The following is a 27,663-nucleotide window of genomic DNA, read 5'->3' on the forward strand; positions in this document are numbered from 1 at the left end:
GTATCTTATATATATATCCGTAAACGACAGCGTTCGTATCATATGTGACGCTTTTTTCACATTAACAATACAAACACACGTTACACACAAACACATATTTTTTTTGCTCCCAATAAAGAAAAGTCACGAGAATAGACTAATTAATGGATACGCATATTCGTATCTCATGATATTAATTTTTTGTAAAAAAAAAAAATCATTACAAGAAGTGAATTAAAAAGAAAAATCATAAATGATAAAAATATTCAAATGGTTTTGATTTTTGACATCTAACATATTTGTTGTATCCACAGTGTTGATGATATTTTTTGGGTCAGAGATTGCTATTTGCTGATAATTACAATGTAATAATTCGAAAAGTTTCTTTGTATAAAATGATTTCATTCACTTTATAATTTTAATTTTTGGGGGGTGTTATTGAGAATGAAATGGCACGACAAGCGGGAGGTTGAAGTTGACTATCTATCTCCGCCAAACATAAATTAATTTTTTAACAAACTAGTAGGGACTCTATAATGATCATATTTAATCTAATCAGATTAATTAGTCTTTTGTCGATTCTACTTTTTTTCTCTCCAAACTAAGATCTTGGATCGACCACGTTGCTTGCTTTGATATCCATCCACCATAAATTCTAAACCACGTCAATGATATGGTAACTCCATTTCGTATAGCGATGTTTTTAAAATATATATGTTCACATTATTTCATATATTAAAAATATTAAAGTTGTAGGGGAAAAAAATGAAAATTAACTCCGAAGCGAAATAGTAACTCTGTGAAGAAATTACAGAGGGAAATAAATGACGGCCGTTATTATAGTTAGACGGAGGAAATGTAATAATAACGGAAAGCATGACCAGCTAGTTTAATTTTTTTTTTCTGAGGTTGTTGTCGTGTAAGAGATAGGAACTGTAATTATATAAACACACACACACATGTCAATCAAAAAAATTACAAAATTTATGTGATAATTAAAATTAAATAAATAGAGAGAGAGTTGATTTTGTTATTTTGTAGGGTTTACATATAAAAATGGAACAAAATTCTCTTGTCTTCTTCATCCTCCTCCTCCTCCTTTCTCTGTGCAAACCCTAATTTTCTTTTTCTCCCTAAACTCTCTCATCTTCCTCTTTCTCTCTTTACCTTTTCATTCACAGAGAAACTGAGATTATGATAAAGATAACCTAAAACTGCGGCAATTCAAAAACTGACAAGAAAACGCACGAGGTAAGAAAAAAATCGAATTTGCTTGTTTTGTTCTCTCTGTTTACTCTGTTTTCTAATGTTTGATTCATGATTTTGTTCTTTTTCAATGCTTAATTCGTTATTCATCGATCACACCCTTATGATCAAGTAATCATCAGCTCATTCATGTCAAGAATTTTTCTGCTTAAATTTTGTTGTTATAATTGTGTGATTTTTGAAATTGAGTTTTAAGTATTCATATTTGATAAAGATCGGAATATTTTGATGATTAAAGTATACATCTTTTTAAGGAAACTACAGAATTGGTTTTGTCTTAATCTTTGTAATCTCTCAATCAGGCAATCAGCAAATGTATTAACTCTCTGATTTGTCTCTTCATCGATCTGATCTCATCCATAATTCGAATTCTGATCCGAAATTAAGACACTTTCATTCTTGTAATTTTCTCAGATTTGGGTTTTAACAAATGGAGATGAATCCATGTGACATGATGAATCAGCTCGATTCAGATTCGCATCTCCCTCCTCGAAAGAGATTACTTGCTGGATTCAAGAAACTAAACCCCAACAATAACAACAACGCCAATGGATCTTCTCCTTCTGATTTCGCTTCTTCTTCCTCAACTTCAAACTCTAATGGATCTTCCTCTGCTCCAACCCATGTCCAGACCCATCTCGACAATTTGTTAGCTTCCCGTTTCAACAATGATCAGTCACCGGAAGAGCTCGTTGCCTCGACGAGATCCGCTGCTGCTTTAGCGGTTAAAGCTGCCAAGGCTGCCAGGGCGATTGCGAACGAGAAGGCTTTGGTTTCCGCAAGGGCGATCGCTGCGGCTAAGAGGGCATTGGAATTGGTTGATTCTTTCCCTAAAGAAGCTATCCCTGATACCAAGGAGAGGTCTCCTAAGAAGAACAAGCAGAAGAAACATGTCCCTGTTGAGCTTTTGTATTCTAAAGGGCAGCTAAGAAGAGACGAGGAAGATGATTTAGCGCGTAGGTTGCATCGAGCTATAGACAATACGTATCCTAGAGTCTTGAGAACTTACTCGGAATTCGAGGAGAATGGTCAGAGATACAAGAAGCATAAGAAGAACAAGAACGTAGTTGAAGCTGGTGGTGGGAGTAGTAGTATTATAGTAACAGGTTCTATGAAGGACATTGCGGGAATCGTGGATTCAGACAGCTCGTATGAAGGGTTAGAGATAGCTAGATCAAACAGGGATGAAGAAGCGGATTCGAAGAAAGCAGGGGAGGAAAGCAGCTCATTGGGTAAAAGAAGAGGAAGAGTGAAGCTAAAGAAGATTCCTTTGAGCATTTGTAATTCTAGAAACCAAGAAAACGGAACTCCCTCCGCGTCTACATTACCGGTGGCTCAGCCGCAGGAGGACGGCGTGATTCCGGCTTGGAAATGCCAGGACCTCAAGGCGGCTCCAGAATGTGTGAAGCAGAACAAAGCCGTACGGTCATCATAGTGATCGCCCTACAGAAGAAAATGACTCGTTTTTTTTCTTCAAAATTTGGTCAAGCATTGCCATTTTCAGTATAAGATTCACATTGTTGTTTCCTTTTTTGGATGTGTTTTGAGTTAATGTTATATATTGTTAAATATATACATATTATTACACTTTATTTGCCATTACAGTTGTGTAGAAGAAGAAGGTTTGATATTTTCGGATTCATAGATGAGCATGAAATGTAATAAAGTGATATACTTTTTTGTTGAGTTTATAGTATTTGTTATTTTATTTTATTTTGCTAAGAAACGATTAATTGATATGTGGCCAAATTATAAAGAAAGTTTTCACACAAAAAAAATAAGTAATACAAAAAAGAAATTTATTTTGTGGATTCAACGATTGGATACAGGGTGTCACGTGTAGATAGATCTCCACGTGGTGATATGGAACGTGTGACACAGAAGGAGAAGAAATAGACTGTGAATGGTTGTCTAGTCTGCTCCGGACCGGACTAAAGTCGGACCAATGCGCAATTAATTCACCGTTCAGAATTCTAGACCAGTATGCACTACTCCATACTATAAAACTACATACTGGTCTGCAATTGAAAAAAAACTGCATACTATGCAAATTGTATTATTGGTCCGATTTTTTTTGTTTACTCCTTAAAACCTCTATACCAACTCCATACCAAAAATGAAAGTTGGATAAAAACATGATTGTTAACTAGTCTTAGAAAACTAATTTTTTTTTTGAATAAACCACTTACTCAATAATCGAAATAATATTATTATGAGATAATCGAGATAATAACTTTTGAATTATAATTCTAATCTTAGAAATCTTTTTTTTTTTTGAACTCTATGTTATGGGATAATTGAAATAATAAATTTTGATTTGTAATTCTAAATACATATTGTAATAATAATTATTAATTATGATAAAATATTATTAAAATAATTTTAATCATTTGTACATACTACTCCATATTATGGTCTGATTTTTACCATTCATAATAATATGATGTTATGCATATTATTGTATAGTGTTGTACATACCAACGTTTACTCCATACTACAGTCCATTCCACTCTATATTAAAATGTTTGTACGCAATATCTAGTATAGAATGCATGGAGCAACCAGAGACATAGTAATATACGCAAATCTGTGAAGACAAAGCTGCTAAGTCATGCACGTCACATGTGCTCTGAAAGTTAAAACCATCTGGCAATGTCGCTTTTTAGATTTACTAACAACTAGAGTAATTTTTTTTCTTCAGATTATATATGACACTGAAAATTGCAGTTTCGTCATTTAGGGTATTTTGGTTTCTATCTTTCTATATAACGTAAATTTATTACTTCGATAATACATTGACAACGACATGTCTAAAACGGGAACTTGATTTTGTATTTGACCAGGTTTACTAAAAAGTAAAAACCTCATATGCTAGTCAATAAAGTATAAAGTAACTGCACTCCATTACGCTGACAAAAACAACCGACACAAACACTAACGGAGTACTATTTGAGAATATGACAAGAAAAAAATAATAATGGATTTAACCGACAACAACAAATGATGAACAAGTTATTAGAAATATCAGTAAAATAACAAAACAAAATTATTATAAGACAACATGTAAAACCATTGGATTTTTTTTTTTTTTTTGTTTTGTCGAATACTGCTATTTGTCATTTTCTGTTTAAAAATAGATCTAGAAGTATATTACCAAGATAATTTTTATAAAACTATTCTTTAGCAAATACAAGTCAAGTATACATAGTTTTTTTCAACCCACACAACCCCAAAACCAACTATAAGAGGCACATATATCTATATATATTTTTAAGACATTTATAAAATAAATCTTCAAGTTCAAACTTATTTACAATTATGCCATTAACATTAAATCTATATATACATTTTTAAAGATATTTATGAAATAAATTCTTAAGTTCAAACCTATTTATAATCATGTTATTAGCATTAAATATTTTTAATTTTAATTTATAAATATTATTTGATTATATTTCTCTCTCCTTAATCAATCAACAACTAATTACAATATCTCATTAAATATTTGTTTTGTAAAATTCATAAATATTTCCTAAAATATCTCCTTAATTTATTACAATATTTAATGCTAACAATAAAAATGTATTTGCAAATCTCAATAAATCTTTACGTTGTCCGTTTTATCCGCAAAAAAAGGAAAATAAAAAAAATTATCATATTTCATAATTATTTCTGAATCATATGTAAACCATTCTAAAATTAAGATATTTTGAAGATAATGTATACTTGATTAGCAAGATTTTTGGTAATGTATTTTTTTGCATTTTTCGTTATTTGGATTTTAAAATACGTGCATGTTGTAGTTAAGCAAATAACAAAATGTAGGGACAGGGTTCAGTTTGTGAAGGATATGGCGAAGGAAGTTCATCGTGCAAACTTGGCTTGTCAAGTGTTATCGAATGAGCGGGTAAGGGTAGAGAGACAGATCTCATGGGTTCCACCTAGGGAGAACTGGTTTAAACTGAACACGGATGGTGCCTCACGGGGTAATCCAGGCTCTACAGCGGCTGGCAGGGTAATTCGTGATAGTGAGGGACGATGGATCCATGGGTTTGCGTTGAACATAGGTTACTGTACGGCCTCATTGGCGGAGCTATGGGGGGTTTATTATAGTCTTTTATCTCGCATGGGAGCGACAGATCACTCATGTGAAGTTGGAGATAGATTCAGAGTTGGTAGTTGGGTTCTTAAAGACAGCGATTTTGGATTCTCATCCCTTGTCATTCCTAGTACAATTGTCCTATGGCTTCTTTTTAAAGGACTGGTCAGTCTGGGTTACACATGTGTACCGTGAAACTAATCGTCTTGCAGACAGGTTGGCAAACTATGCTTTTACTCATCCATCAGGCTTCCAATTGTTCGATATTTGCCTGGAGGATCTTCTTTCTGTTTTGATAGAGGATGCGAGAGGGGATGCGATTGCAAGATGGGTTTGTTTGTAATTTTTCTTTTTTCTTTTTAGGGAAGTTTCTCCCTTTGTCTTACCAAAAAAAAAAGAACAAAAATTGTGTTTGGATATCTAGCGGGATGAATTTGGGTACTAATATAAATTGAAAATTATTTCATTGATTGTTAGTAAATCATCAATTCATTATTTTGTTAATACCATCGACATTTGAATATTAGGCAGATCTAATTAAGTTTATTAAATTACGATTATGTAAAATAAACAAACAATACTACGGTATACCACATATTTTATTCTGAATTTAACAATTTAAACCGGTAAACCTAAATTTTTAAACCAGTAAACCTAAATAATATAGATATAAGGGATATATGTTTAAATTTTGCAAAACATTAGTCATATATATAGTTAATCTACTAAAAAGTTATATTTTTATTTTACTTTTAAAAATATAGTTCTGCGGTGTACCGCGGGTTCAAACTTGACATTAATATCAAAACAAACCGAAAGAAGACTCAAAATTGAAGCCCAAAGAAGAGGTAAGTAACATCTTTGTTAGTCAATTCATCGCTAAATAGACAATTCTTTATAAGTAACAAATGAAATCGATGGTTAATCAATCAATAATCATATGTCCCCCGAAACAGCAACGAACAATTACCAAAAAAATCCATTAATAAAAGAAGAAAGTTATTTAAAAAGGAATGAAGAACGATAGAAAGTTTTGAGTTTCTTTTTCACCCTTTGATCTGCAAGTTGTTCATTTGTGCATCTACATTATCTGCATAGTTCTCTGTCTTTACATTCATCCACGGATGTTCCAAGCACTGCTGCGCAGTTGGTCGTTTGTCTGGCGCAAACTCCAGAATCGAAGTCACAAACTCGGCAAACTCCTTTGCTTCTGTTTCTGGAAGCTTGTATTTATCAATCAGTAAGCGATCAAGTGACCAATATTTCAACCGCCGGATCCTTTTCAAATCCCCGTGTCTGTCAAAATAGTCTTTCGATCTCGCTCCCCCAATCGCAATCTGCTCAACCAAAGCATATCGTAAGAAGGAGACCAAACCGAGAAAACAGAGCGGGAAAGCAACAAATCAAATACCTTTCGAGGCATCTTTCCTAGGAGTTCCATCATAAGAGCAAGGTGATCCTAAATTCAAAAACCATATAACAAAATGAGGACAAAAAATTTGAAGAAGCAAACTCTTGAGGTAATAGATTTAGGACCTGACCTCGTCTTCTCCATAACCATCTCCTTCTTTTGGAGCAAATAGCATATCTCCTGTCACAAGCTCGAAAGCCGTACAACCAAAAGACCACATATCAACAGAGAAAGAGTAACCTGACTTTAGTATAACTTCAGGAGCTCGGTACTGTCTCGTTTGTATCTCTTCCGCAAACTGTTTATCAGCCCAACAAGCGTTACCAAAGTCAACCACTTTGCATCTCATATCAATCCCATCAAGACTTCTTTCCGTCTTGGATGATGTTTCTTCACCCACCATTGAAACTCTTCTTTCTGATATTTTAGCAACCGCTCTTTTTGCTCTCCTCTTAAGCTTCTTCTCAATTAGATTCATCGTGGATCCGCCACCGTTTGCGTTTCCCTCTGGCTTTTCTAGTATTGGGGTTAGTCCAGATCTAATAGGATCTTTGGCAGGGTCGATGGTGGAACAAAGAAGAATGTTTTCAGGTTTTAAGTCGGAGTGAATCATACCGAGCTCACGGTGCAAATAATCTAAACCAGTCAGTATACATCTGCAAATCTCCCGGACTTTATTCATTTTCAGACCTTTGTAACGGTTGTATCTGATTAAACGGAGCAAGCTATCGCCAAGAAACTCAAGCACCATGCATAAATGCTGTCCGTTTGGACCAATATGCTTAAAATGGTCGATAAGACGAACAACACATTTGGAATTGTCGACATCTCCATCAGCAGCAGCTGAAAGAAATTCGATTTCGTGAAGTGCAGCTTGAGCAAATTGTTGTGCGCTCTTCTGAATCTTCAAAGCAACATAGTTCTACAAAACATACATAAACACATACCAAAGCAAAACATTCTTAGGATATACATACTTCAATATCACCGTTATCTTCTTCCTATGATTAAAGATACTAAAACCATTTAATACGCAATCCTTTTGAGCAAACAAATCTGGTAAAATGGTTAGCTAGAGAGTAGTTCAGTGCCAAATCTAGGGTAACGATCCACAATTTCAAAACCAGAATCATCTTGCACCAAAATCTATTGGACTTATAAAACTAACAGATGCGTATTGTATATAAAGGATGAGTCTTTAGCTTTAAACAGTGTAATTTGAATGTGATTCGATCTCGATTTGTCACAGATAAACTCTCAGATGAGAATTAAAAAAAAAGAGATCAGAGCCCAGAAATGAAACCAATGAATAGAGAGGCTTGATGTTCACAAATATGTAGGAATCAGAATAAGGCATTACGACCAAAGCAACTGAAATCGAAGAGAGAGAGAGAGATGCGTACAGAGGTGAGAGTATCGTAGGCAAGCCAAACGGTGGAGAATTGACCCCAACCAAGCTTTCTCTGAGCGATGTAACGACCACCGGAGAAAGGATCGCCGATCCTGACGGCGTGATAACCACCTTTACGGTAAGCATCGTAACCTTCTTCTTCACCTTCTGATCCGGAAGAAGATGAACACGACATATCTAATCTAATCTACAAAGACGCAGTACGTGTCTCAATTCCTCACCGAGTCGCCTCGCCGGGTCGATTTCGATCGTCAAAAAGATTGGATCTTTGCAAAGGAACCCCCCAAACAACACAAGACAAAGGAGCTTCTCCCTTTTCTTAGAACAGAGAGAGAAAGACAAAGAGAGGAATGGGCACTCAGATTGCGTGTGGCCCTGAAACGTAAGACCCTCTCCACTTTTCGCTCTTTCCTGTGATTTATTTAATCAAACGAGATTGCTTCAGATTTTTCCCGATTTAAACTTTTTTTTTTTGTTGTTGTCTATTTCTCTCTTTTGCCCTTTTCAAAGGAGGGAAGTTGTTGAGTCTATTTTCTCGGGTCAGGTGTCTCTCTTTTTTTCTTCCCTCTCAAGGTCCAAAGTCAATGTCTTTCCTTGACCACAACATTCGATATGGTATCCAAATTTCAAAAACTTCCATTGATGGCAAATTTTTAGGATCCGATCAACAGAAGCAACTGAGTCGAGCTGGACTTCATCAAGCAGTAATAAGCTTTGGACTCGATTACAGATAACAAGCAATCATATGTCAGTGTGTGTGATCAGTTCTCCTATGAAACAAAAGTGAAGTTTCTTCTTGTTTCTCTAAACACACAACTACAAAGCTGTTACACTTGAAAACATATTGCAGACGAATATTCAAGAAACGCAATTCGAAAGTTCTCTGTTTTTAAAATTGAGATTGATGTCTCTTTATTCAGATCTTACTTGTGTCTTTGCCATTTCAAACCACCCCATTGCTCCTTTAGTTCACTTAAACCTTGAGAAGAACACACAATTCTCCAAACTTTACTGAGTGCATAAGAAACAGAATCTGATCAGTGAGGTTAAAGGAACGAACTTTAGATTACTTAGCCTATTACTAACGATCCAAATTCAACAGCCACAACTACAACAACACAAACTCTGTACTTTCCAAATTATTCAATCGATCAAAGTTGAACAAACTGAATCTCTCTCAGCCACTTTGGAGCTCCATTTTATCAATTGAAACAACAAACAAAAACAATGGAACTAAACAAAAAAAAACACAGAACAATCTCTTTCCATCAAGGAAACCCCTTAAAAATCACTCCAAATCCTGAACGATCTTGATACCCATAGAATTAGCAGTACCAATGATAGACTTGCAAATCGACTCCAACGGCATATACTGACAAAACGGATCCGTCTGCTTCACCTTCGCGATCTCGTACACGTGTCTCACCGACAGCGTCGTCACCGTCAAATGTCCAGGACGAGTGCTCCCTTTGTCGACTCCAGCTGCTTTCTTGACGTACCACGACACAGACGGAGACTTGACGGTGAATTCGAATGAGTTGTCCTTAAACGCCGTTATCGTTACGGCCATCGGGGTGTCTGGTTTGTACTTTTGAGTCCGAGCGTTGAAGTCTTTGCAGAAAGCCATCAGGTTAAGCCTGTACTGACCTAGCGCCGGACCTACCGGTGGTGCTGGCCTTGCGCCTCCCGCCGGAACGGTTAGCCTGATTGTCGCCGCCACTGGTCGCCGTAGTAGGATCTCTTTCGCAGCCGCCATTGTTGTGATCGTGAAAAAGAAAGCTCTCACTGTTCTTCGAGGGTTTTTGTGACAAGGTGTAGAAATTGGGCCTTTTGTTTTTATTTTGGGCCTTATATAAAGCCCATTATTTACTTGCTTTGAAATTGTTGTTTTGGACCTGTGGTTGATGGATTGGGATTATAATGGGACGGTGACCGAATAATCAATAGTTACATGACAAACAATTCAAATGAATTAACAAAGAGTGTGAAGTGTCGTTTTCTATAACTCTATTTATATTGAAACGGCATAGCAACTGAATATATCATTTTTTATGACGTCATATGTATGTATATTAAAACTTGATGTTTCAGTTGCTTCAATGACCCAAAAAAAAAAAAAAGTCAAAACAAGTTTGCGCACCGACATGATATTGCTCTTGCGTTATGATCATGGACACATATAGAACACGTAACTCCTAGGCATGACTTTGACTCGTTTTATTGCTATCTACAAAATACATATTCAACTCTTTAAACTGATAGTATGGGCTTTTCAATTACCCTTTATTTTTGTCAACCTTTCGTTGTTACTTCGGCGAAGTCCAAAACTGCTAATTTCTCTATCACTTTTATATTTGATTCAATATATATTAGATATATTGAATTTGAATATATTGGATATATCGAATAAGTTACAATATTTGATTAGCTGGATTCGCATGGACTATCATATTACTACATGTCAAACTTACTTTATTGTAACTGGTGCAAAGTATACCCGTACATGGACCTAGAGATAGAGAGACTTCGAACAGAACATATAATGTATTATCTATGAAAATGGAGTAATATCAATTATTTGTGAATACGTGCATATCTACTTTCAATATGCATATGCTATATATGCCCTCACACTACGTATGGCAATGGCAACTAATTTGATTTAATTTATTGTAGTTTTCATCTACTGATTTTAAACGAAAACATTGAAATATACAAACCTTTATTTGTGTAAAAAATAAAAACAACACACGTATGTAAAGTAAAAACATCTAAGCTGGCTTTATCCAAAACTATCGATTATGGATGCTCTAAACCTCACTCAGTATATAATTGATCGATGCTTCCAGTCTCCATTATTGTTGTTTGCAGGACTGGTTTGTTTGATTTCCGTTTTTTACATGGCATGATCAATGCGTCCAGACTCAATTATTGTTGTTTTTTTCTTATTCTTTTTTATTTGTTCATGTGTGCTAATAATGTCTTCTCTAGTTTTAATTATTGGTGTAATAACTCGGTTTGCTTTTCACCTTTTTGGTTCCATATAAGACGTTAAGACTCACATCACACACACACACACACACACACAAATATTCCATTCCGATTGGCGATTGTACTTTCGTTTTCGAAGTTGTTATTCTTGCAACGTTTCTATTCTTTTTTGTTTAACTATCTATTCTCGTAGGTTCCATCCATCTCTTTCTCTAGTCCAAGACCCGATCATCTCATGAAATTTCAGCTGAAACCGTGCGCAGAAACGAAGTTTATTTGGATCGTTGGTTTGTAATGTATGATATGATAAAGTTTGGTTTGATTCGACTTTTTCAACCACAAATACAATAGTATTACGGATACTAATGACCCCCCCCCAGAGAGACTGTAGAAAAACACCAAAACTTATGCACACGTGGACGGTGTTACCTGCCGTTAATACTATAATGTAATAAATATTATACTGCCTTTTGAGTTTCGAGGACACGTAGATCCATTTCAAAGATTCTGTAAAAATTGATAGTTATCAAGATCCCACCTATATCTAGACAAAATCCAACATACATATTTACAAATCTAAATAAAAATTATTATAAAAAATGTCGTTTCTAAAGAGTTTTGCCAACTATACAAATCTTTTAAATGAAGAAAAGAATAAAATATATTGGAAACCGATTGAATTACTCTAGACAAAATCCAACATATATATTTACAAATCTAAATAAAAATTATTACTATAAAAAATGTCGTTTCTAAAGAGTTTTGCCAACTATACAAATCTTTTAAATGACGAAAAAAATAAAATATATTGGAAACCGATTGAATTACTCTATTGTCCTCAAAAAATTTCAAAGTTAATTTCTCTATAATGGAAGATAAATAAATATTGAAACCAAACTAGATAATATTATTGCAAGAACTTCGAAGTTCATAGAATCCAAAACTTCAGCACCACCTGTCAACAAAACCATAATCTCTCTCGATATTTTTCTGCCCTCTGTATTTTGAAGGGATCCTTCTCGATGCCCAAAAAGAAAATGAAGAAAAAGAATGAAGAGAATAAAGTGAAATAGAAGAGTCTAATCGAAGTAGGTTTAGGTAAGAAAAGTAAATTATACTTAATACCTTTTGATAATGAGTTCGTCAAAACAGAACCTAAAAAGAGCGCCCACACCTACCCATCTTTTTCCCTCTACTTGCGTTTTCTAGTAATATTAATACGGCTATATGATCCTTCTTGTAATTACGATAGTATTTTGTAATACGATTACGATATTTCCAAATCTATTTATCTAATTAGATTTTATGGGATACATATTTAAATCGAACCCGCCCCCGGTAACTAACTGTACGCATGTTGCCAAGATCTCTCTGATGCGGCTTAGAAATTAAATAACTAAACATAACAAATATTGTAGTACCAGTATATTAGTTTTTTTTTTGTTACTTAACAGTTAACATTAGTCTTTTGTGTATGAAAAAAAAAATCCTCAATTGATTCGATGAAATTATATTAGACAATAAACTTCAGTTTGGTCACTCGCAACATTCACGAAATGGAATGATGATATAACTTTGCATAATTATTTTTACATAATTCTGTAAATTTTGTATACTGGCATTAACATAACTCAATTACATATTTTATTAGTTTGACTACACATTTTTATGATTTAAAAATTTGAAATGCTGTCAACGTTCAAAGCATGTATTTTAAAATTTCCCCACTGGACTAAACTTATCTTTTGAAACATCGAAGATTTTCTCTATATAGAGAAAGAAATCCCAAAAAAAATATATATATATATATATACTTGAAATAAAAAAGATTCAAATAAGTATGTCTTTATGGCATACTTAAGAAAAAAATGTCATTATTTAGCTTCGGAAAATTGTAAAAACTACGTGTTTTCTATTCATACAACCTTTTCAGCCGATATATGCCAAATGAATTAAATAAAAAATATTTTGATTAATATATAACTTTTATCTGCAAATTGGGACATATCTTATACATATAAGTAGAGATGTGTATGTGTGTCTCTCTATTATATGCAAAAACTTGGATCAGATTCTTCTTCTTCGTTCTTCTTCTTCTACCTCTCTCTCTCTCTCTCTCTCTCTTTCTTAAACAACAAAAAACAAGAACAAAGAACAAAGTTTCTTCCTTTCTACCTTCTTCACATTTATCTCTCTTCAGACAAAAACAATTAAAAAATGACACGCTCCTCTAGATTCCTCGGTACGGCGTCGTCTCCACCACCACCGGAAGAAATCCTCGCCGCCGAAACCGACATGGTTGTCATCCTCTCTGCTCTTCTCTGCGCTCTCATATGCGTTGCCGGTTTAGCCGCCGTAGCTCGCTGCGCTTGGCTCCGCCGTCTCACCGGCGTTAATTCCGCCGCCACCGGAGAATATCCTCCTCCTCCTCCGAACAAAGGCCTCAAGAAGAAAGCACTCCAAGCGCTCCCCAAATCCACTTACACCGCCTCTCCCTCAACCTCTAAAGCAGCCGCAGAAGATTTGCCGTGCTCCTCCTCAGGCGGTGACGGAGACGACTCCTCAACCGAGTGTGCTATATGCATAACGGAATTTGCCGAAGGCGAAGAGATCAGGATCCTACCGCTGTGTAACCACGCTTTCCACGTGGCGTGTATTGACAAGTGGTTGACTTCGAGGTCTTCGTGTCCTTCTTGTCGTCGGATTTTGGTTCCGGTGAAGTGTGATAGGTGTGGTCACCATGCTTCCACGGCGGAGACTCGGATCAAAGATCAACCTCAACCTCCTTCACAACACCAACATCATCATCCTTCACAGTTCACTTCCTCCGCCATTATTCCTGCTTTTCTTCCTTAGAAAAACTTCTCTTTCTTTTTCTTTTATAATTAATTTGCTTAAAAAAAAAAACATCGGCATGATTAAAGTTAAGTAAAGTAATAATTAAATTAATTAGGAAAATTAGTAGTGATCTTTTTCTTTAGTTATGTTTCGATAATTCTGTTATGTAAAAGACTGTAATCCACTGTTCTTATTAATCTAATCAAGATGAAATTTCGAAGTTCACAAATTCGATTAGAGGATTATCTTTGTGAAAAAAAATAAGAGCATGATTGATGATTGTATTGATTGGACAACCCTGAGCACTACCAAAAGGGTCGGTCATGCGAACCCGTGTTTCTGAAGCATTACCCAAAAATAACCAAAAAAACAATTAAATTACCAAAATCTTTGAACTGAAAAACTTATAAAAGTATTTATTTATTTTGGAAATATCTAGCGATAAATTGGGCGTTTATCTTTTTCCGACTGTGGACACACATTTAATTTAAAAAAGAAGTAACAAACTATATGAGTAGTGAAGAAAAAAAAATATAAGTAGCAAATTCTTTTGTAACAGTCACACTGTAAGTCCAACTTATATACTGTGTTTAAATTGGGCGTTTATCTTTTTCCGACAGTGGACACACATTTAATTTAAAAAAAGAAGTAACAAACTATATAAGTAGTGAAGCAAAAAAAAAAATATATATATATATAACAGTCACACTGTAAGTCCAACTTATTTACTGTGTTATATAGGGAACGTAGTATTTAACTAGTTACAACAAGTTTTGTTACATGTAAATAAAACAAAATAAATAATATCACTAATCATCATGATATATGTGTGTGTATGTGCGTAACTTAAAAGTCTCCCTTATGTTTCTCAGTCATCATAAGTCAAAGAAAGCATGTAATGAATAATATATGGTCCTCTCATCTCCTTTACCCGTAAGCAAGGATGACTCGGTCCTCATTTTCATCCAAACCGTATCCGAATGATATTATTATGCATGATTTATGCGTTGCCTCCATATACATGTATTCTTTTTCTGAAAAAATAATATTGTGAATTTGTGATGATTATTTTATATATGGGTTTTATACTTTATATTAGCCTTAACAAATATTGCCAAAACACATGTCATTAAAATCATATACGAAATTAAATTACTCAACGATTAAGAATTAACAAAGAAGACATTATAAAATGAACTATTATATTATATGTTAGGTCTCTCTTTCATCATTATAGCACTTACGTAGGTCCCTTTTCACCATTATAGTAATTCGTTTATTTTGGTTTAATGTCATACTTATAGAGCTTAGCAAACATATATGGATGTTTAACAAAATATCTCAAAATATCTGTAATGTACTACTCCGTGCTAAACAAACATAAATCTGATTATCTGACGATAATTAATGATGTTAGGTCCCTTTTCACCATAATAGTATAAGTCCATTATTTTGGCTTAAATTTATTAATAATAGGATTCAAATAGCTATGGACTTTCCAAAAAATGGATACTTGTGTCCACTCTACTAATTTCGAGCTGAGACTCTGTTTTAACGGAAAAAAAAAAAACTAATTTCGAACTGAGATATGTAAATTTTTCTGTATCAAAATTATAATTTCCGATTTAGACAATCGAATCTTACTAGCTAGCTAGACTACTACTTCTTTTTTTAAAAATTTTTTATTGTATAATGATGATGGGAATAAAAGAAAAGTGAAAAAGGGGAAAGGTGGAGAAAGAGGAATATAGAGAGTAGGGGGGAAAACGATAAACGTACCACCCAACTTATAGACACTAGAAGAAACGCATGACAAGCCCGCCAAGTATCATATCATCCACCTTTCAGTTTCACTTAATGGAATCTTATGCCTTATCTCTTTCTCTCTGATTATTAGTATATTGCACCCAAGAGGCAATTAAAGTGAAGAAAAGTTTCGGCTTACACTTTTCATCTTTTTTAACTTCGCTTTTTACATTTTTGTCTTCTAAAAAACTAGCTCTAGGTTTATCCAACTCTTCTCTCTTTTTTGTCTGTTTGTTGGTATCTTCTTGTTAAAGCCAAACCGAAGTACCGAACGTATTCAAAATTTTCGATAAGCATTCCCAAACACAATAGAATAGTCCGTTAGTTTTGATTTCCAGTTTGATGTACTCGCTTAATTGGTTACGGTGGAGTTTATTACAAGTTTTTGAAATTATTGCACGCTTGGATTCGTGAAATCTTGTTATAAGCAACATCAAATGAGAACACTGGAAAAGTTGATAAGATTAGTTTTCCCATTGATTTTATTTGCTTCAAACTCAAGTAGCCAAGTCCCTCAAGCGCACTTTTTCTTTAAAACATATTATCATTTGGTTTTTTTTTTCTGGAGTATAATGTTTGTCCTAGTGTAAAAGTGAAATTTTGCTTTCAAGAATATTTTTCATCTTAGATGATGATCATTTCAGGAATATATAACTCTAATCAACTAATAAATCAAAGGAATAAAGGAAAGTTAGATAGCGAGGGTGGCCCGAGGTTTTTAACTAGTTTTTTTTTTCTTTTCTTTTTCATCTATATCATCTATATATAGATATGTGTACATGTATCATCATTTCAGTATGGAGTACTTTGCTCCTAACTATCTTTTTTTTTTTTTGCCCTTATAGTCAGAAAAGTGATATGTTTTGAAGATTCATTTCAATCCTTCATCTCTTTTTAGATGACTTAGTCTTCCCTAAACCCTTTTCCCCTACTTTTTTTCAACGTTCACATTATATATGTCCCTTTTAGTTTTACTACCACTTTCTACCAGCCTTATCATCGCAAGTTGGGCAATCCTATAGTCCTATACCCAGACCTTTTCACTATGTTACATCCTCTGCTTTCATAAAAGCTACAATCAAGTTTGGAATATGCTAACAAAAAGACAAAAGAAGAAGTTTGGAGTCTGTTCACAACGAAGTTAGAAGAATGAACCGAGATTGGATTCAAACTGATTTGTATGTGTCACGTGCCGTGTGTTAATTAAACTTTTGTGCCTCGATACTACAAGCCCAGATCCAGTCAAATAAAGACTCTGTATGGGCCTGATTGTTTTACATATCCAGAGAGATTTATCCACAGAAAGACGAGAGATAGACATGGGGTTTCAACTGATAAACAAAGCTTTAATTGGTTCACACGTGAAGTCACATGTATACTGATATGATAATACACATAAAAGAAAGACCATCTCGTGATGATTATACACATACATAGACAAAACAAAAAGCGCAAGTTGCATTATTTATTACAAGTGAGTATTAATTAACCACTTTTAACTCTCTAGACATAACCACGTTCATGGCCAACTCATGTCATGTCTCTCCTCTAAGCATCACAGCCATCACATCACATCTCTATCCACATACACAGTGTCACAGATACTTTTTTTTAGGTGCGAGAGTCTTATGTTTCAAACCAAAGAAACAAAACCAGAGACGATACACTACGTACAGAACATCAAAGTGGTAAGAATTAAACGAACACGTCAATCTACGAGGGACAATGTTTTCGGTTCTGTTTTGGGATGGGCTCTATGGATTCGGCCATAACCGAGTAAAGAAAGAGCAGATATGTGGAGACTAGAGAGACATGAATGAAACAATGATACATGTGAATAGTGAAGAAAAAAACAAAGAATGAATAATGAAGCATCTACAGTACTCGGAGTTGCAATGCAAATCAATGCTTCTCTTCTCTCTCTCTCTCTCTCTCTCTCTCTCTCTTTGTAGTTTGCATTGTCGTGTGAAGATAGCTGGATTTGTCTGCCACTTGAGCTGTCAACAGCATTAACAGAAATACCTGAAAAAAGGGAGGGAAAGACAAAAACAGGTGTTTTTGTTATATGTAATAATGCACAGTGTGAATCTTGATTTTTGGAGTTTGGGAATCTAAAGTGCTACCTGATTACGGGTCAGAGACTTTATCAGCTGTTTTAGACGATCTCCATGCTGTTCTGTTTTCTCTTGTTAGACTTGGAGAAGAAGCACATCTGCACCCAGCTCTTCTTCGGCTTAACCATTTGAGATTTCGCGTTTCTCGTCTCCACAAGATCATTCATGTATTGAACAACAGCCTGAAAGTATATGAATCATCCGTGAGTGAATACCATTTAGAAGAATCTAGACCACATTATGAGAAACCTAGAGGAGAGATAGAAAATGAGAGAACCTGAGGGCCCTTCTCAGCTATATCACGAGGAGGAACTTGTAATGGATTCTCCTGAGCACGAAAAACACGCAACTTTGTAAGCATTTTAAAGGATTCGGGTAGAACACGGATCTGGTTATTGCTTATATCAAGCTCTTCAAGCATCTCAAGGTTGCCTATTGATCTCGGTAGCGATATCATGTCAGCAAAATTGTTTCCAACGTTCAGCTTCACAAGCGTAGTGGCAAAACACAAACTCTCTGGCACTGACTCGAGCTCATTGAAACTCACGTCCAGCTCTCTGAGACTAGCTAAAGAAGACATCGTTGTAGGTAACTGCCTGATGTTATTGTAACGGACAGACAAGGTCTCTAGTGTAGTAATCTTCCCAATAGCTTCCGGAAGAGCCTTGAGTTTGTTATAATCTGCACGGAGCTCTTTCAGCGAGGAGCACCCACCGATAGAATGTGGGATCTCTTCAATATCATTGGTCTCAACGTCGAGCTTCTTAAGACTCACAAGAGAACCAATGGATTCAGGGAGAATAGGGAGGTTGTTACAGCTCAAATCAAGCTCCTCGAGGTTCACCAATCTGCTAAATGCTGAAGGCAGAGATGATAACTGGTTGCTACCAAGGTTGAGGTAAACCAAGTTCAACAATTCTCCTATAGACTCAGGAAGCTGACCGATTCTGTTTGAATGCAAATCGAGCTTTGTCAATGAAGTAAGTCCTCCTATGGTGTTTGGCAATACCACAATGTGATTCTCAGACATATCAAGCGAAATGAGACTCGATAACTTGCCAATAGAATCCGGAAGCCATTCGACTTGATCCGTTAACTTGTTCTGTAGATTAATGTCTTGAGTAGCTTTCTTAGCTGATACCTCAATCAAGCTTGCAAGTTTTATCAAACTCAGCTTCTCTCCATCGTTGCCTACACATAACAAATGATTCATTTACACACCACAGTTACTAACATAATCTATTTGCAATTCCTGCTGCTCTATCTATCTAAAGGTTTAAACTTTAAACAATTCCAATTCCAACACTTTCTATATCAGAAGAATCCTAAGTTGGAGAACCAAGAGAAGAGAAGGGTTAGTCCGACTCACCGGAGAGTTTTCCGGCGGTAAGTGTTGAATCCAGAAACTGAGGTTTGCGAGGAGCTGCAAAACCATCGCCGTAGAGAGAAGGTTTAGTGTTGGTCATGAAGCTGTCGTCTCTAGAAACCATATCCTTAGGGCGAACAGGGGCTTTCTCAGAAAAATACAAACTTGACGGAGTAGCCGTAGCCGTAGCCGTCTTGGGAGCCGGAGCGGGAGGAGGACGAGAAGGAACAGAGCCGTTAGAGGAAGAAGAAGAAGGAGAAGCAATGCAATTAGAAGCTCTCTGAATGAAATCATCGAACATAGCGTGAGTAGCCTCCAGATCGAGAAGCTTCAAAGCTTCTCTCTTTTGCTCTCTGCTGCGAAACTGAACAAAACCTCTCTTCATATCTTGCAACACCATGAAAAGCTCACCGGGGACTTCAGAGCTTTTCCTCTGTCTAGCAATGGCTTCGAAACAAGATTGGTCTTCATTATCAACGTTGTCAATTAAACCCTTGGCAGCTTCAACTTCGTCGATTCCAGGTCTTGGTGGTAGAGATCTGTGAATTCTCATGATTTCTTCAACCACTTGCTCCGTCGAATCCAAACGCTTATCCAATTGCATCAAATCCATTACTAACGAAATTTGAAGAAACGAAGCAAAAAAAAGAAACCTTTTTTTTTTTTCTTTTGTTGGCTCTCAAAGTGTCGTTTCTTATGTTTGTTTGAAGAAGGAGGAAAGATTGAGAAAAGAGTTTTAAGTAGAAACCCAGAGAGGTTGTTCTTCTTGTTTCTTCTTATATACTAATAAATACAGCTGTTTCCATAACTCTCTGTCTCTGTGTTTTATCTCTCTCTCTCTCTCTCTCTGTTTTTTTCTTAAAAATCGGTTTCTGCTTCTGCTTCTTCTTGTGCTGCTTCCTTCAGTTCTTCAAGAAATAATTGATTACCTTTTTATTAATAATATATTAGTATAATAATATTGTCATTTGTCACTAATTTAAGCTATGAATTAATTTCCTTGTTTAAAATGTTAAGACATAAAAGTTTTGGTTAATTAACATTATCAGTAGAGGATAGTTTACAAAAAAAAAAAGACGGAAATAACGTGAACCGTGGGATGGTGACCTATTGCTTATCTGTGGATTTTGTATATCCCGTTATTCCCATTTTCTCCTTGTACTGTATATACACTCTCTTTTTTTTTTTATCGTATGTATTTTGACCGTATTTATTGAAATTGTCAAAAACTCATTTCGAAAAGACAAAAAAAAACGTAATACAATGCCTATTTATTTCCAGTTTTTTACTGTCTTTAAAATAAAATATGATTCGTTACCGTTAGGTTTTTTAGTATAGTAGTAGTATTATTATTTAGATATCGAGGGGATACTAATGATGAAAATAAGCAATTATTAACTTGGAAGTTGGAATGTTATAGGGATCATCAAAGATAAATTAACAGTCCCATAAAATAACACTATGTGTATGTATGTATAAAGTTGATAAAATCAAATACTAGATAGTCTTATTTTCGTGAAATATCTAATGAGATATTATTCCAAAATAATTACATATGTTTTTAAAAAAAATAATAATAATGTTGTTGTCAAGATAAAAAAAAAAAAAGCAACACATTTTTGCCCAAAGAAACAAAAAGAAAGAGGATGGGGAAAAAATGGGGGAGAAAGAGAGAAGAAAACGCCATGTGTGAGATGGGACACGTGTCGGGCATATGGTCGATGATGTGTTGTCCTTTAACCTGTATCCAGCTGTCACATTTCATGGCCCCGACTTTTGCATATTGCATATGCTATGCATATCTGGGAGGTAATTACAAAAAGATACCTACCTATATATAAAGTACTTTGATAAATATAATATCTTTTTCATTTTTAATAATAAAATATATAAAATGGGTTATAAAATACAAATTGTATTATGACATAGTGACATACCAAATGAAAGCATACATGCCAAAAACAAAGGTTAACAAATAGTAGTAACTTTTATTCTTAATAATCAATTATGGGTTATATATTCTATTTCTAGCAGTACAAATTCTTCTGCATGATAAACAATTAGTATAGGAATTTAGTGTGTCAGTATTCAGCAAATCTGATCCATTCATCAATCTTTTAAGTGGCTTCACTCAACAACGTCGGATCTATACTCGGTTATATATATTTAATTGTATATACTTTTTTTGTTTTGATACCATTTTTTTTGTAAAGTTTTTCTCCTTCTCTAGAAATTTCCATCAGAGCAAAGACAAAAACAATTCATTGCAACTTTGTGGTGGTCGGACGCATTTTTCTCATTTACTGAAACAATAATAATATTATCGAAGATTTGATGATCATAACAACGTACATTTTCTACAATAAGCACCAATTTTACTTATAATATTTATATGTATGTATGAATGAACGTGATCTACAACTATTTGCCAGTTGTTGTGCTTTAATCTAACCGGTTATATCTTTAATCTAATTAACCGGTAATATCAGTCAGTTCTTCTGTTATATATAGACGTAAAGCGACTCATTGCGGTCAAATTATGAGTACTATGACTACATGAGATAAACAAACATGAGACGTTACAAAAAAAAAACACAAACTAAAGCCAACGACCATAACAGACCGCCGCCGGCCTTTCTTGTTTATATTTTGGCAAAGTGTGGTTGAATACGATAGAATTGAGTTTCAAGAATCAGTCTACTGCATATGAATTTATTATTGTCTTTGGTGTTTAAAATGTTTTCCTTTGTCTATCCTCACAATTCTAAAATATACTATTACATACCTAAAAGCTTGATTTATTTGTATCTGAAACCAGTTGACTTTGCCGATCGTCAAACAAATATATTTTAACTGTTAAAAACTACTAGTGATTGGAAATAAGCTTGAATGTTGTTTTTTTTTTCTTTCTTACACATACGGTTGAAGTTCGTTTTCTCACACAAATTCATCTTTGAATATATTTTTTTTCCCGACCAACTTCGGTTTTTATATTGTAGAACTTACTGAAACATATTTTTCAGTTTCATAAATATCGGATTGTTTACACTGATAAATATGTTCATAAGATAAGAGTACTGTGAATTTACGCATCTTTTTAACAAATATTACAGGATGAATAGAAACTTCATAAATTATTAGGAAAAAATTATCAGAATAGGAATCTAAAAGCCTTATAAACCCAAAGATCGCGAAGAAATTGTTTTCTTATAAAGTCTTACGAAATCCTATTTTCACATTACATTTTTTTTAAAAGTAATCTTTATGTAATTAACTTTAAAACTCTTTAAACCTATATCGTTGATTGCAAAAGTTTAATATTTCTAAAGTCAAACAAAAGACAAAACAAAGATAAACTGCCGACACAAAGAAAAGAAGACAAAATACAGAAACCTTTATTTGTTTTTTTAAAGTAAAGAATTAATTAAAGCTTTTTAATCAAACAAGTTTTTTTATATTATTCAAGGCATAATTCAATGACTACGATCTTATTGAGTACATCATTTTGATAAAAAATCTACATTCAAGTTTCACGTTCACGGTCTTATCTTCATATTGTTTGAACTTTGAAGAATATTGGGTTTGGGACTATTTTTGGGAAAGATTTTATGAGCTCTTCGTATATTTTTCAACCATGTGGGAGTTTCTATTTTTGTTGTTGCACGCTTTGCTTTACTTTGCGAAACGACGTCATTCGTTCAAGACCCCTTAGCCGTCAGCTCTCTTGTCAAACATCAACCTTTCAAAACCGATTCCTCTGAAAAAATCGGTGACCATAACTTCGAAAGTCTCTAGAATAGCTAGAATAGCTCTGGTGCGTGTCTTAATGGCTCGGCTTCAAGATCAGACATATCTTCTAGATTTCTAGAAATCCACGTTCGTATTACAAGACTACATATTATTATTACTTTAGTTATTGGATAAATCATATTCACTGAATATATATGAACGTGAAGGCATCACTGAGAATCAAATCTTAGGGACTTTTGTCGTAGCTAATTTTACACTTAGAGCTACAACTTTGAACAATATCCGTACTCATTTCCAACTGCAATATTAAAAATAATAAGCAAATCAATGTCCCTTAACTTGTTCTATGCTAAAGATCAAATCTCATTATGGTACATCCATCAGGGATCAGCAATTAACTCAATGACCGACCCTTCTGAAAACATTCCTCAATCACTCTTACCTTGCTGAGATCCGATCTCTTGTAAGTAATGCTCTGCATCCAAAGCTGCCATGCACCCTACACAATCATTCAAACCAAGTTGTGAAACAGACCTAAACTGAGCGAGAATTGAAAATTGTGAAAACTCTCAAGTCTTTTAAAAACTGTTACTTAAGAGAATCAAAGAACTCTACTAAGCAATGGAACAACAAACTCAAGGAAGACTATCACTCAACACAAAAACTTGGCCTTGCATCAATTTGTGAATGGAAGCAAATGATATAGAAGCAACTAAACCACAAGAACTTGACAAGCCATACAGAGCCGATTAAAAAGGTACTCTTTTTGAAAAGATCATTCCAAAAACAGAGATTGCACACAAACTCAAGTAGTTCTAAGCTAGTAAAAACAGTTTCTTTTAGTTTCACTATTGCAACTTGTGAGAAAGTAGATAACTAACCAGTTCCTGCAGCAGTGATCGCCTGTCTGTACTTCTTGTCCTGAACATCACCGGCAGCAAAAACTCCAGCAACACTAGTCTCCGTAGTACCAGGCTTCGTCACAACATAACCATCGGAATCCAACTCAACACCACCATCCAAGAACTTAGTAGCTGGCTCATGACCAATAGCAAAGAACAATCCAGAAACTTTCAAATCAGAAACATCTCCAGTAACCACATTCTTCACTTTCAACCCACCAAGCACACCTCTTTCTCCATCTCCATAAGCTTCCACAACGGTCGAGTTCCAAATCACATCAATCTTAGGGTTAGACAAAGCTCTCTGCTGCATAATCTTAGAGGCCCTAAAAGCATCTCTCCTATGGATTATAAACACTTTAGATCCATACTTGGTTAAAAAGTTAGCTTCTTCCATCGCTGAATCGCCTCCACCGATCACCGCAAGAGGTTTGTTACGAAAGATCGGAGCAGCTCCGTCGCAAACAGCACAAGCTGAGATCCCACGGTTCCAGAAACCTCCAGAGCCTTCACCAGATCCAACGAAGCTAAGCCGTTTAGCCACAGCTCCAGTAGCGAGGATCACAGCGTCAGCGAGAACGGTTCTTGAATCTGTGAACAGCTTCAACGGTTTTGAAGAGAAATCGACTTTTGTCACCGTCTCCGTGAAGATCTTAGTACCGAATCGCTCCGATTGTTTACGGAACTTGTCAGTGAGCTCTGCTCCGAGTATACCTTCTGGGAATCCGGGGAAGTTCTCGACGTCGGTGGTGGTTGTTAACTGGCCTCCAGGAGCGATGTCGTTAGCCATCCATCCTTCGAAGAGAAGAGGTTTAAGTTCAGCCCTAGCCGCGTAAATCGCCGCCGTGTGAGCCGCTGGACCACTACCTACGATACAGAGCCTTGTGTTGTGAGTTTCGAGGCCGTTCATGACGGCGGATGAAGAAAACGCGGAGGTGAGAGACGACGGCTGCGGGTGGGGATGAGAAAGAGTGGATCCAAGTCCTCCAGGCCGTGCAAAGCTTCGTGCTCTGCTTATCAGACTCTTTAAAAACCTTGAACGACTCATACAATTATACATTGGGAACGAGACAAGACCTTCGATGTTATTAAAACCTTTTGTTATGTAGTAGTATAATTATATGTTAGTATTTGTTAAATTCGAGACTTTTGTTTATTAAAGATTTGGATTATTTTAGGCTTTTGCATAAATATGTAAGGACATTGGGAATTTTGGACGATACAGTTACACAAGAATGGAATCACTTCGTGATCAAGTGATTCTATCAAAACCAAGATGATGATTCTTGCTTCATCCAAACTAAAATTATCAAAACGAAGAAGATGAACTTCAGCAACTATTTCTTTCTTTATTGACTTTGAATGAAAGACACAAATTTAGAAGGAGAGAAAAGCTAATAAGAAAAGAAGTATACAGAAGAAGCTTTTGAAACTGGTTCAGGGCACACAAAAGACAAATCTCTCTCAAAGACGATATGAGTGAGCTTTAAGAACCAGAAGCTCAAAGGAAAGCATCCTTCTCAAGCAGCTTCACCACTTCGAGCTGGCTGTTGAGCTTGGCTACATCAATGGGTGTCTTTTCGTCTAAGTTTTGCAGAGTCCTGCAAGACCACACACACACATTAAAACATATATATAACTAAACCCGTGACACAGTGTTTAAAGGAGTTTATTTCTCTTTAAGTGTTGTGCTCTGAGACTTACACTGCAGCACCATTCTCTAGGAGAAGGCTTACACACTCTTTCCTCCCGTAACCAGCAGCGTAATGCAGAGGTGTGTTCTTGTTTTTGTCAACAGCGTTAACACTAGCTCCAGCATCGATAAGAACTTGAGCACATTTTAACTGTCGAAAGGGCCCAGTAGGGTCAAACTCAGTTCAAGTAATAGCCCATTTCATTTCACTGTTCTTTTATTAATTGTGTCATGGAAGTCTTAGGAGTAGTAGACCCATGAATAATGATGATAAAGATTCCTAACTTCACTAGTGAGAAAAGAAAAGCAGCAACGACGAATATTTAATTGCCCTGAAGTGTTAAGAGACTTGCATACCTCGCCGTATCCACAAGCAAAATGCAATGCTGTCCTTCCCTCAGAATCTTCTTCATCTTTGTTACCACCAGATGCCAAGGCAGCTTTCAAACCCTGATTGAATCAACATATCAAATGCAATAAAGAGTTCAACAAAACAAAGTTGGATAGGGTGAGAAAATGTACAAAAAAACTTCAGCCTGTTCCACCTAATTCCTTGAGTAACACAAATGATAAATACCAGATAGTCACGCATATAAACGTTTAACAAAGTAGGAAGCAGTCTAACCTCAACATCGCCAAGACTGGCAGTTTGATGAACAATAGACTCTTCTTCTTCTTCACCTTCTTCTGCTGCCTCGGGTTCAGCTGAAGCAGTCTGGTCTGGCAAGCCAGCAACAGGCATACCCATTGCTTCCCCCAGCTTTTTCAGCACATCTGGATCATTCCAGTACCTAATAGCATATAACAATTCTTCCTCCATAAGCACAAATAAAATTTTACAATTTCCATTAAAAAACATTGAAAGAAGTTTGTATCACTCACTTCATCATGGCAGAAGGACCACCAGCATCAATCTCATCTAGTATAGGTTTCAACTCAGGATCTTCTTTCATCCGCGCCATACGCTCAGTAAAGTGCTCTGCTGTTTCAGGATTAGAGAAAGCATCCAAAAAAGGAGACATTTGTGGATCCTGTAGTCAAAAGAACAAAAAAAAAAACCAGAAAGACGCAGAGATTCGTTAAAAGCCAGACATCGATAACCAAACTACCCGAATGAAAATCTAGAAGGAAAAAACTTCAGTTTCTAACCTGCACCAAGGCGCTACCAAGTCGCTCAGCCATGGTCTTAAACTCAGGGTTATGCATAACTTGTTGCATGGTGTTGACATACTGTTGAGGATCAAAGTTAGGGAAACCACCTTCCTGAGCTCCTGCGTTTGGAATAGATCTCTGAAGCTGCTCAGCCAACTGGTTAAAGGCAGGATCTTTAGCTATTTGCTCAGCCATTTCTCTGATGCTTGGATCCTAAAAAAAAACACATCAAAAAACCCATCAATAAAAAAAAAAAAAAGATAACTTTTTTTTTCAATTGTGCTTACAAGACAAAGGGGCACAGACTTACATTGAGGATACTAGCCATATTAGAGAAATCAAAAGCATTGACATTGAAGCCAGGAAGAGCTGGTGGAGGTGAACTCCCAGAAGCTGATTCCGGTTTAGTACTCTTGTTCTCCTCCGTCAATTGGGTTTTCTCATCTACAGTAAACAAAAATCAAAATTCTCTAATCTCAATTGACAAAACAATGAAACCAAATCATCAAATCTGACTAGAAACGATTCAACATCGCAGATCAGATTGTTTATATATATATATACAAAGGAGATTTGAGAACGGATAACAAAAACATTACCTGAAGGAGGAGGATTTTCCTCTGAATTGGAAGCCATTAAATATGACTAAAACCCTAAAAAAACAAAACACAAACAGGATTCAGCAAAACGATATGGAAATCGAGTAGACAAGAAGAAGATAAAGAGAATCGAAGGGAGACCTATCAGAAAGAGAGAGAGAGAGAGAGAGATGAAGTAAAACGAAGAAGAAAGCAGAAGTTTTTTTTACCCGAGAAGACAATGTTGTTGTGGTGGCAAACGCACAGAAAACTCGACAAATACAGATAATCTTTTTTTTTTTTTTTT

The 27,663-nt window shown here is 35.5% G+C and overlaps 7 protein-coding genes and 1 pseudogene across 8 annotated transcripts; 2 read left to right on the forward strand and 6 right to left on the reverse strand.

Annotated features, from left to right (window-relative positions):
• Nucleotides 1,074-2,934, forward strand: LOC104716581. The gene is made up of 2 exons (XM_010433972.1): nt 1,074-1,230; nt 1,660-2,934. The coding sequence occupies exon 2, from the start codon at nt 1,676-1,678 to the stop codon at nt 2,678-2,680; it is 1,005 nt and encodes a 334-aa protein (XP_010432274.1). The 5' UTR covers nt 1,074-1,230; nt 1,660-1,675; the 3' UTR covers nt 2,681-2,934.
• Nucleotides 6,217-8,594, reverse strand: LOC104716582 (probable serine/threonine-protein kinase sky1). Its single transcript, XM_010433973.2, has 4 exons — nt 8,159-8,594; nt 6,886-7,677; nt 6,756-6,803; nt 6,217-6,681 (listed from the first exon to the last, which is right to left on the reverse strand). The coding sequence occupies exons 1-4, from the start codon at nt 8,339-8,341 to the stop codon at nt 6,391-6,393; spliced, it is 1,314 nt and encodes a 437-aa protein (XP_010432275.1). The 5' UTR covers nt 8,342-8,594; the 3' UTR covers nt 6,217-6,390.
• On the reverse strand, nt 9,261-9,947 carry LOC104716583 (54S ribosomal protein L19, mitochondrial-like). The gene has a single exon (XM_010433974.2). It carries the CDS (start codon nt 9,920-9,922, stop codon nt 9,455-9,457), a length of 468 nt encoding a protein of 155 aa, XP_010432276.1. The 5' UTR covers nt 9,923-9,947; the 3' UTR covers nt 9,261-9,454.
• LOC104716584 (probable E3 ubiquitin-protein ligase ATL45) lies at nt 13,184-14,238 on the forward strand. The gene has a single exon (XM_010433975.2). It carries the CDS (start codon nt 13,375-13,377, stop codon nt 14,011-14,013), a length of 639 nt encoding a protein of 212 aa, XP_010432277.1. The 5' UTR covers nt 13,184-13,374; the 3' UTR covers nt 14,014-14,238.
• On the reverse strand, nt 17,217-17,827 carry LOC104719969 (annotated as a pseudogene).
• Nucleotides 17,724-20,132, reverse strand: LOC104716586 (plant intracellular Ras-group-related LRR protein 4). Its single transcript, XM_010433976.2, has 4 exons — nt 19,285-20,132; nt 18,193-19,106; nt 17,925-18,097; nt 17,724-17,823 (listed from the first exon to the last, which is right to left on the reverse strand). The coding sequence occupies exons 1-3, from the start codon at nt 19,892-19,894 to the stop codon at nt 17,957-17,959; spliced, it is 1,665 nt and encodes a 554-aa protein (XP_010432278.1). The 5' UTR covers nt 19,895-20,132; the 3' UTR covers nt 17,724-17,823; nt 17,925-17,956.
• LOC104716587 (thioredoxin reductase 1) lies at nt 23,205-25,057 on the reverse strand. Of its 2 annotated transcripts, XM_010433977.2 has the most exons (3): nt 23,913-25,057; nt 23,474-23,530; nt 23,205-23,329 (listed from the first exon to the last, which is right to left on the reverse strand). In XM_010433977.2, the coding sequence occupies exons 1-3, from the start codon at nt 24,991-24,993 to the stop codon at nt 23,295-23,297; spliced, it is 1,173 nt and encodes a 390-aa protein (XP_010432279.1). In that variant the 5' UTR covers nt 24,994-25,057; the 3' UTR covers nt 23,205-23,294. The 2 variants fall into 2 exon arrangements, with proteins under 2 accessions (XP_010432279.1, XP_010432280.1); XM_010433978.2 differs by having other exon boundaries at nt 23,205-23,530; nt 23,913-25,053.
• Nucleotides 25,258-27,592, reverse strand: LOC104716588 (ankyrin repeat domain-containing protein 2A). Its single transcript, XM_019231217.1, has 9 exons — nt 27,519-27,592; nt 27,378-27,431; nt 27,089-27,222; nt 26,776-26,991; nt 26,509-26,657; nt 26,252-26,417; nt 25,984-26,076; nt 25,638-25,777; nt 25,258-25,534 (listed from the first exon to the last, which is right to left on the reverse strand). The coding sequence occupies exons 2-9, from the start codon at nt 27,412-27,414 to the stop codon at nt 25,435-25,437; spliced, it is 1,035 nt and encodes a 344-aa protein (XP_019086762.1). The 5' UTR covers nt 27,415-27,431; nt 27,519-27,592; the 3' UTR covers nt 25,258-25,434.

The sequence above is a fragment of the Camelina sativa genome, chromosome 10, assembly GCF_000633955.1.
Source record: "Camelina sativa cultivar DH55 chromosome 10, Cs, whole genome shotgun sequence".
Lineage (NCBI taxonomy): Eukaryota > Viridiplantae > Streptophyta > Magnoliopsida > Brassicales > Brassicaceae > Camelina > Camelina sativa.